Source organism: Epinephelus moara, chromosome 20 (assembly GCF_006386435.1).
Source record: "Epinephelus moara isolate mb chromosome 20, YSFRI_EMoa_1.0, whole genome shotgun sequence".
In the NCBI taxonomy this organism is placed as follows: domain Eukaryota; kingdom Metazoa; phylum Chordata; class Actinopteri; order Perciformes; family Serranidae; genus Epinephelus; species Epinephelus moara.
This window is the reverse complement of record NC_065525.1, coordinates 25538664-25549563: the sequence shown is the minus strand read 5'-3', so window position 1 is coordinate 25549563 and position 10900 is coordinate 25538664. Positions and strand designations below refer to the sequence as shown.

Below are 10900 nucleotides of genomic sequence, written 5' to 3'. Positions count from 1 at the left end.
GGACAAAAAACATTAACAGACATGCCAAAGACCCTTTTGCCTTTAACATAATGAGAAATGTCTCAAAGACAGTTTCAAGAGTCTAAGCTGTGTTTGTAAAAAAAAAAAAAAAAAAAAGGCCTCATCATGACTTCTTTTTTCTGTAGGTTGCCAGCAGTCTCTATGCCTAATCAATTGGGTCTCAGTCACTGAGCTTGGCTTAACCCCTCTCTTAACCCTCCCATCAACACACATACCTAAAAGCTTCTAGGCTAAATGAGAGAAGGCAGCTCTTTCATAGCAGCTTATCAAATGGTATTAAAGGGGGTAACTGGGACCTGCCCAGTCCTGGCTGGGTTTCTTGGCTAGTCAGTGCCTTTTCTGCTCCGCTGACAGATTTATCTGTTGTGATGATGGAACAATACGAGTGAAGAGGATTAAGTTCAAACTACCTGACATACTATCTTTAGGTGGTCTACGCATGCGATGGTCCACAGAAAACAAAGATGGCACCAGAGTATTACCGCGAGGACACACATTTCACCAGAAACATAATGTTTAAAGTAAAGGTTTGTTTTGCATAATAACAGCTCTGAGGTCTGTGAATGTTGATCTTGGTGCTGTGCACAGCAGTTGACTTTACAAGCAAATGGGCAACAGCATCCAGTGATGACATATCTTCTTGACAAAACTAACCACGCAGGGCAACAGAAATCATGTTTGTGTATTATTACAGAGACAGTGTATGTACACAGTGAGCTGACTTTGCATACAAACTTAGGAGGATGAAAACAATGTTTTCACCCAGTGTTCTAAAACAGATACTCTAAAACTTTGAAAAAGACACTTGTTTGCAGTCAACAGAAGAAGAAGATTACTTACTAATTTTCTCCCTAAAACCTTGAGGCTATCTTTGCTAAAAAGCTGCAAGGTTTGCACAGTCTAACAGTTAACAACAAAACCAGAGACTCTTTGATGTATAGGTGGCTAGCAACTGTCAGTATGTTGGCACGCTAAGCTAAAATGGTGAACATGGTAATCAATATACCTGCTATACCAGCTGTGCCTTTATGTACAAACTCACAGAGCTGCTAAAGTTTCTGAAGGCTCCTTATGCCCAATCTTAGTCATGGTGCATAATAGCGCACAGCGCAGTGCAATCTTTGCTGGTCTCAGACTGACGTGGTTGTCATTTTTCATGGTCAGCACCCACGCTGTGTAAGTAGCCAATGTACTTCACCAATCTGTGTGTAGGTCTGCGTGTCGGTCTTAAAATGAAGTGTGGTCTGAACCATTGTTGCAGCAGAAAGCGACTGCACCACTGATGAACAAAAACCTGGTCTAAAGTCAGAATGGTGCAGAATGTTCTTGCCATTTCAAACGGTGTACCTACAGGCATGTTCACAAGGTGTGTACACTCTGACACACACACACACACACACACACACACACACACACACACACACACAATGCGATCCTACCACTAAGAGAGAAGCTGTGCACATTTACGCACATGGAGCAGCGTAATTTCACTGATCATTTCAGAAGCTAAAAGTTAAGTCCAAATGTCCCATGATATTTGTTGCAGTGACACTACCGCTCTGATTGCATTACTCCCAGCAGAAAACCGCTAGCTTCTCCAATTTGTTCAGTGCCAAATTTGTAAATAGCAATGTGCGAGCAATGTGTGAGTATTGGTCTAAAGTGCATGGTGCAAGGGCATTTAGACTATTTAGATAGGGTCCACAGTTTTACTTTTAAAGGGTCACTGCACAGATTATACATGTCAAAGTCAATACATTCATCACAAGATTCAAGTTCAAGTGATCTACTACATTGCTCATTTAATGTAAGCTAACAGTTAACCCCTGCTCTAGTTCTTTGTGCTAAGCTAGGTTAAACATGTCCCAGACCCTCAGTATCTGGAAGCACATAGATGAAGTTCAAATCGCTGCTGCTGTGGGTAAATGTGCCTTTAAGTTTCAATCTGTCTGTGCCTGGTCACGCCCCAACAGAAGCTACAACAAAACACAGTAACAGGATGAGCAACTACTTTTACCTACGAAGAAAAAAAAAAGCAACCACTAAGGGCAGAGCATTAAGACACAAGCAGGGAGGATGTCTCCTGAATTATGCAACAGGGGAATCTTATCTAATTATTGTCCAGGGTGACCATTGTTCCCCCAGCTGATGGGAGGCCCGAAGCAGCTGGTAATTCCTGCAACAGTGTCCGCAGACCAGCAGACCAGCCAGATTGCACTTTGCAGTCTCCTCCCTCCAGACACTTTAATTAAAGCAGAGAGGAGGGCACAGCCTCGGTCCGGCCCCGCCAACAGATGGACAACAACTGGCAGAGTTCATTAAGGTCTGACTTCAACTTTGATCAGTGCCTATGAGTTGCGTTCACTCCTTCGCAACTAAAACCTAACAATAACAGAGACGACCATCCTCTCTTCACAAGAGTTTCGTCATTATACAGTCTTATAGTAAAGCTTGAGAGCCGTAAACAAAGCTCTGTGGGCCGAGTCGACTGTAAACCACAACAAGGCTGCTGGAGTAAACATTTTAAGGTCGAGTATAAACTTGTGTGTTTACAAGACATAATGGCATATGATTTAGTAGACTATGGGAGTGCAGGGCGAACACTGAAAAGGATAATTCTAACAAACTGTGTTTATGCTATAAAATGAACTAAGATTAATCAAAGGCCAGTGTGGCGCAAAATCAAACCTTCCACAGAAACCACAGACAGCCTCTAGTTATAACTAATACAACAAGAAGCTTAGAACCATTTCACTCCCTATTTGTCTTGTGGTGAGGAAACAAACATGAGGCTGTTTGGGAACAACTGACAGCCTACAATGAGAAAATACAGAAACAGCAGAGCTGAAACTTTCAGATGTCTTTACATGTATGTGTAAGTTGATAAGTTTCTTAATTAATCATCTGATTATTCAACAACTAACTGTCAGCCTTCAAGACAACAATGTCTTTGTCTAACAGGAAATTAGGTCTGAAACTAACACGTATTTTATTGATGAAATGTTCTATTAATTATCTGATCAATAGTCCAAAATAAAGACAAATGCCTGTTAGGGAGGCCAAAGGAATCTTGATACTTTTACTCTGTTAAGTATTTAGTTTTTTAAATATGTGAAGCTAAAGAAAGCACACACATTTATTAGCAAACCTACAAGCTCTGACTCACTAATGTTTAGTGGTTTTGCTTGATGAAGGACTTCAGGGATTAATCTTTTCTTAAAAACTGACAAATCAATGAACTGATTAACCACGTCAGCTATACAGAACATTTTAATATTACTTTAACTAAATTTGTATCCAGTTATATGCAGACAAAGCAAGTTTTAAGGGACAGTTCACCCCAAAATACAAAAAAAAAATACAACATATTTTCGCTTACCTGTGGTGCTTTTTATCAGTGTAGATTGTTCTGGTGTGAGTTGCTGAGTGTTCTACTACACTAGAATTTGGTGTAATTCTTGGTTTTAAGAAAAACAGTTATAGAAAACTGACATTGTCGCTGTTTGTCGATAATGATGCAATATTCATTGTCTTATTTTTTTGACATGGGCCATTGACCAAGGTTTTTAGAAGCATCAATCCTAACATTAACTTAAATTGACAGCTCACCCCAAATTAAAAAATCCATGTTTTTCCTCTTACCTGGAGTGGTATTTATCAATCTAGATTGTTTTGGTGTGAGTTGCAGAGTGTTGGAGATCTCTCCAATATAATGGAACTAGATGACACTTGGCTTGTGGTGCTCAAAGTGCCAAAAAAATACATTAAATAAACTAAACAGCAATGTGTATCACTGCACAGAAGGAAGCATGAATCTGCTAGCTCACCTAGCACCACTGAGCAACCAAAAAGTACAGCTAGGTCGAGGAGGACGCCATTAATGTTTACATCTCATGCTGTCGCAAACAAGAGCCTCTTGTCCATGAGTGGATGCACGCTTCCTTTTGCTCAGTGATACAGTTGGCGGGTGTAGGTCACTAAAAAGACAATAGTTCCAACATGAAACTGCTCACAACAAGGACTGTGGATTATCTTGATTAACCAGGTCTGGAAAGAGACATTACTGTTGAGTTTTTTTTAATTATTTTTTTGGCGCTTTGAGCACCACAAGCCAAGTGCCATCTAGTTCCATTATACTGGAGAGAAGTCAGACATCTCTATGACTTGGCAACTCACACCAAAACAAACTAGATTAATAAACAGCACTACAGGTAAGAGGAAAAATATGTATTTTTTATTTGGGGGTGAACTGTCCATTTAAGTTAATGTTAGGATTGACACTTTTAAAAAACATTTGTTAATGGTCCATGTCAAACATGTAAGACAAACAGTGAATATAACATTATTGTTGACAGATAGCGACGTCAGTTTTTATAGCTCAGTTTTCTTAAATCCAAGAAGTACACTTAATTCTAGTGTGGCAGAAGACTAGTTTCCTCATAAGTTTTCTAAACTGACTCGCCTGTTGCTTACTTTTGCCGTCTCTGACAAAGTTCTGACTCTGCTGCTCTGGGCTGTATCTGTCAGTCTGCTGGAGGCCCAAGCAAGAAACCTTATTATCCAGCCACGCTGCCCTTCACCTTCCCCCAGGTCCCCAGATACACCTCCCACCAGTCCCGCTGGTCGGCCCAGCCAGGCTCTGACAGCTGGCAAATGAAAATGTTAAGTCCTTGGTTCTCAGTTCCCTACCTGTCATACATGTTGCTCTGTTCTAGACAGGCTTGAACTGAAAGCAGTGGTAAACACTTTGGGCAATATATAAATACAAGTGCTCAATAATAAGGCAAGAAAAGAGCGGCCCATTGGGAAAATTGATATTCTCAATCACTGAGAGTAAAGAAAAAATCAGGCCTGACACAAAATAAACCATTAGAGGCCACAGAGGGAGAAACACACCGGGGTCAGAGACTAGACGCAGCCTAGAAAGCAGGAGAGGAGTGAGGAGGGGGGGTGGGACCCACGCAGCAGTGCAGGAGGGGGAGTGTCGGGTGTTGTCTAAGGAATTAGCAGAGAAAGTGGAGACTGAATCAGATATGGGGGAGAAAAACAAATCTCTAGGTGAGTCAATGACACGAGAGATGCTTGTTAGGTCAAATAATCTAAACGGTCCCGACATGATGTGACTCAGGGGCCAGACAGCCATGCTGACGGAGACTCTATTTATTTGACTTTGTCCAGGGATTAGAGAGAGAAGTGCTCCCCAGGCTGCCACACCGGCCAATCACATTGCCCCACTCAGCTTTGGGTGGATATTTCTGTAAGAAGCGGGTGAAGCAGAACTTAACAAAACAGTTTAGAAATGTGCTTTTGAACTTAAAGACAAAGCAAAAGCTCTCAGACAGAGCAGCCTCCTTCGCTGCGACACCACTGCTGAATAGAGCACATCTCCTGTGGCCCACTGACCTCTGACCTCCCACTGGGAGTATGTGGAGATGAGGGGAGGAGTCCTTGTGTAGTGACAGCTTGTGAGCTACTCACATCACACTGGTCTCCTCCTCTCTCCTTACAGGACGCCGTGCCACCCACCTCAGCCACCTCTTTCTTTGCCTCTCTGGGGAAATTCGGTAATAGCCTCTCTGGCCGCCCCCCTCGTCACTGATGGGACACCATAATCTCTCTATCCTCACGCCCAGAGGCATGCACAGTGAGATGTTATGATGGCTCCAACCACAACTTGGCAGGAAATTTATGCCTCATTACAGGAAGTGGGCTGTATATTCTCCTCATCATAAACACGGTGGCAGGTGTTTTAATTCCTCCTCTCAGTCTCAAATTGATGTGAGTTTTACTGTTAAAAAAAACGTCATGCAACAAAACCTCTGGGAAAGATGTTTCAAATCAACTATGGTTATAAATGTCTGCCATTATATCTGACAATTATACATATTTATACAGCTGTAAAGAAGTGTAAGAAAAAAGCCAAATCTATGAAAAAATGTCAAACTTGCTTGCCTTTGTTCAACAAAGTCTTGTGCATCCACGGCATTTCATCTGGAAATCCAATTTACTATTGTCTAAACCAGTGACATCTGAGTCATGCAAGCCGCACAGACATGAGACAATGCTTGCTCTCGTGCTAGGAAGCTCCTCTATTGGTACCATGTGCACAATGAAAACATGCTTAATCTGGTCTTCATTAGCCAATAACCAAAGGCAAGTTGGTTTGGAGTAAGCGATACTCTACATTGGGAGGGTGAGACACGGGGAGACGCAGCCAAACACAACTCATCTCTGAGGAGACATGCCAAAGGGCTGGCATGACCTGTGCTCTTCTGCAGACTGCTGACAGACAAACAACAAAGCAGGACGCTCTCTGCAGACCAGCACATAATGCACTGAACAAGACAACTTCCAAACATTGTGAGAGACATCTACAGTCAAGAAAAGTATTAATCATTAATATACAACCAATATATTTAAATTAAAAATCACTACACAGATAAATTCAACTCGGTCTACATTATGTATGTGATCTTTTTTTTGCGTTACCTGCTTCTCTAAGATGCGAGAGATCTCTCCCAGTGTTCGATCCAGACCCGACACTTTGTTGTTAGCCCACTGGCCGCTGTCTTGGCCCTGCAGCTGCTTCAACAGGTCCTTCACCAAACGCTGCAACCTGAACACACAGGGGACAACAGTTATTATAAATCTGTTTACAAACACCTCCTTATCCATGTTTCCATGCCACCTCAGGCAACCTCTATCCACCACAGAAGAGCTGAAACTATTAGTCGATAAAATTATTAGCCAATTAACAAAAGAACAATTTTGATTCAATTTTTTCAAGCAAATATTACAAAAAAAATCTGGTTTCAGCTTCTCAAATGATTTGCCCTTTAGCTTTGGTTTAGAGCTGCAACTATTAGCAAACTGGTCAATTAGCTGATCGCTAGAAAATTGACAAAATTATTAAATAATCACATAACTGCTTTGGTCAATTTTTTAAGCAAAAAAGCCAAACATTTGCTGTTTTCATGCTTCTTAAATGTGACAATTTGATGCTTTTCTTTGACATACATGATACTAAACTGAATAGCTTTAGATCTTAATTGACTGTTGGTCATATAAAACATACTATCTGAAGATGTTACCTTGGGCTCTAGGAAATTACACAGTATTTTCTGACATTTTATTGACAAAATGATTGATTGATTAATTGAAAACATGACTGGCAGATTACTGATGATGAAAATAATCAGTAGTTGCAGTCCCAATTTGTTTTCAGTGACAGTAAACTTCATATCTTTGGGTTTGGACTGTTGGTCTGACAAAATTGTCTGAATAGCACTGAAAAGAGTAAACAATAAAACACTATTTGTAAATAGACTGATAGTTTAAGTCATTTTTGGGGCACAAATGCCAAAAATCTGCTCTCAAATGTGAATATTTTCCAGATTTCTGAGTCTTTTATGAAAATAAATCAAATATATATTGGGTTTTAGAATCATCATCACACAAAACAAATCAGTTTAGGGTCGAGATATACTCCCTTTTTAACCATGTGTTAGTGCAGACAACCGGTCATGAACGCAACTGTTCACTTTACCTATGTACTATGTATGTCACTGGAGGACTCCAACAGAGAGAACACGAGAGAACTCAGACCATACAGAACTTCCAGATTTGCATGATTTAAACAATAAGCATGGCGACACTCAAGGACGCTACTATATTGTTAATTCTGAGATCACAGCAGAAAAAGTGTCAGCGGCACCATCATAGATTGTACGTAAGGCCCCTGAACCAAGCACGTTGCAACAATGTCGAGTACGTTTCTCTCATTCTGCCAACGGGAATAACTGATGATGAAAAACACCACCAGTGTTTTTGAAAGTTCGCCAGTGTGTTTGATAATTTGCCTGCTGATTATACAGTGCAACACACACATTGAGCCAGTCAGTTCAGCAGAGTGGCTTGTCGTCACCCTCCGCTGCTCCTACAGTTCATGTGTGTTTTAAATCTTGCGCACGCATAACGTTAATTCCTGAGGACATGCACAACCAAAGCTCCAATCAAACGCAAGATACACGAGGCAGCCATCATACGCAAGCGAACACGTAGTTAAAAGTAAGCATATTTTCACATTGCAGCTCCACAGCAGCGTGTTATAATCATAAGAGTAAAACATTAAAAGTGTAGAAAAACTATGAAACTTCAAAAGATGAAAAAGAAGAAAACACTCACTTGGCCTTGTACGGGGAGTCAGGGACCTGTGTCTTTGCCTCCATCGATGTCTCATATTCCTTCGCCCTGCAGAGAGAGAAGTAGGAAAAAGCCTTTGAATCCCAGGAAAAAAGTGTTTGGCCTGTCAGTAACGAACACAACGGATGAAAGTGTGAAGAGAGAGAAAAAGTTCAAACTGAGTCTGTTTATTTGGCCTGTCAGCCGCTCACCAAGTAACCTGGCTTAAAATAATCAGTCACCAGCTCTGCAGGGACGGGTGTTTTGCTGCCATCGACTCATATTATGAAGACTTAAATCCACCTTTAAATCCGCCTTCCTTTGGTCGTTTTTAGCAAGTCAGGCTCAAGTTCTTCACTCGTTGTCAAATAAACAGTTAAAGGGGGTTACAAGCAACGCAGCCAGTGTTTTGAATGTGTGACCTCTTTCAAAGGTCATGGTCATTAAGGGACTGGTATCTCTGTGGCGTTACTCCAACATCCAGACTCTGAGTCTGAGGAACACAGGCTGTCTGTGTGTGTCTGTGTGTGTGAAATTGGATGGCGGATTCTATCTGTCAGTCATGTATTCCCAGACATGATAAGTAACTATTGATCACAGTTAGATTGAGCGCCTTCCGGTTACCCATCTCTACACTGATAGGATCAAACACTTCCTGGAAGACGACAGGTGGATTTGTCCCGGCAGGCCGGACATGGACCGACAGAAGCCTCATCCTCTTTTCACAATCTCTTCTATTCAAGGGCAGTCATCTAACAGCAACTGATAAGTCACCTCACAGCTAGACCAGGTCGCTAAGATAACAAAAACCTTCCAACTGCCCATTCGGGACGTATGTTCTAGCATTCAGAAAGATATTAGGGTTATTTCTAATTTATTGTTCCATGGTTTTAATTTTTTATTACTACCTGTATAGATGAAGCCGTTAGAAACTCTTGTAAAGACTAGAATAAAAAATGCAGCCTTGTCTTATCAAATGCTATTCTCTTCTAGATATTCTAAATTAATATTAAAAGGTAAAATATAAACACACAACTTACAAGATCAGCCGCATTACTTTGATTGTCTGCCCGGACCTGATTTGGCCTGACCAGCAGGGGTTGGCTGTAATTTCTCAAAATTCCCCCAGGTTGGAATCGGCGCAGTAACGCTCTAATTTCCTTATTTTCTTTTCTAAATGCAGACCGTATAAACTGTGTACTATATATGGTATATGACCACTTCTGGACTGAGCCAAAGATTCTTCAGGAGAAGGTGTGTGATGGAGATCATGTTACAAATGTCTGTTACCACACTATAAAATATTAAAGTTGACTTAAGCTTGTAATAAATGTTTAAATATAAAAATAAATAAATTTACAGTGGAAATTCGGTTTTTAAATCTGGTTTGGGCCCAAAACTGCCGTCATGGTTCGGGCTTGGACACAAACTATGTAGGTTCATGTAAAGTCGGATCAAAGCTCTAATGACTATCAAAAAGAAAGAGAAAAACACACACTCACTGCATTAGATATCAGTGTCAACAGACCAAGTTGTGAGCGAGGACAACAAGACACATTCATTCTAGATAATAATTTTTCCTGTGCTGTGAGGACGATAAATGGGTAGCACAGATTTGCTTTCAGTAGGGCCTGAACTATATCCGCCCTATTTGTCATTCATGATATTACAATATTAATCTCAGACAGGTTTATACGTACCCAGGTTAAACACAGAGCAACTGCAGCACAATTCATTATTGTCAGAGGCAGACCATGTTAAACGAGCCTCCAGTGATAAATATCAATGATCAGCAATAAGAGAGAATGCACAACTCTATAGTGGAAGACTATAGGGCTCCAACCAATGACTATTCTCCTTATCAATTAATCTGCAAATTATTTTCTTGATTAATTTATAAATTGTTTCGTCAATAAAATGTCAGAAGATAGTGAAAAATGCCCTGAATAATATCCCAGAGCCCAAAGTGACACCTTCAAATGGTATAATTTATCCAACCAGCAGTCCAAAAACCCAATGCTTTTCGTTTTTTTCTCATTATGACAAAGAAAAGCATCAAATTCTTACATTCAAGAAGCATAAAACCAGCAAATGTTTGGCTTTTTTGATTAAAAAATTACTTAGACAATTCAATTATTGAAAAAAAGTTGCCATGTAGTAATTTCTTGTCAATTGAGTAATTGATAAATTGACTAATTGGTCAAGCTCTACAAGACAATAGGCAGTTTATACTAGCACAACAGATCTCAACTCCCCCCTTTCTTCAATAGGTGCACATTTCCCTCCAATGCCGCAAACACCCATTACAACCATGACGACAATGTACATAACACAGACCGAAAAAAGGAAGCCAGGCATCATTTTAATGGCAATAAAGAGCAGAAGAACTGACAGAAACCTAAAATTATACTAATACTAACATAACTCAATGTACTTAGAACCCCTTTAGTTTGTATGTGTATTGTTAAGGATGTAAGTTCATTTACGAGCAGGACCTTTCCCCTTAATCCAGGGCGGCAGACGGTAATATGAGTTAGGGCCGTGCTTACCACCTCATACTGTATACCATACAGCATACAGGAGTGTCTTTGTATATACACCACCATCTGAGGTCCACACACACACACACACACACACGCACGCACACACACACACACACACACACACACACACAACACAACACACTGGCCACTCTGTT

General features: G+C 40.6%; 1 protein-coding gene across 3 annotated transcripts in view; it reads right to left on the bottom strand.

The window, feature by feature from the left end:
• Window positions 1–10900, bottom strand: part of scaper (S-phase cyclin A-associated protein in the ER) — a 72212-nt gene that overhangs the window by 31049 nt on the left and 30263 nt on the right. For all 3 annotated transcript variants that reach the window (XM_050073458.1, XM_050073460.1, XM_050073459.1), the window contains 2 exons: window positions 8206–8271; window positions 6511–6637 (listed from right to left, as the gene is read on the bottom strand). In XM_050073458.1, the coding sequence (XP_049929415.1) occupies window positions 6511–6637; window positions 8206–8271 (193 nt within the window). The remainder of the gene's footprint in view (window positions 1–6510; window positions 6638–8205; window positions 8272–10900) is intronic.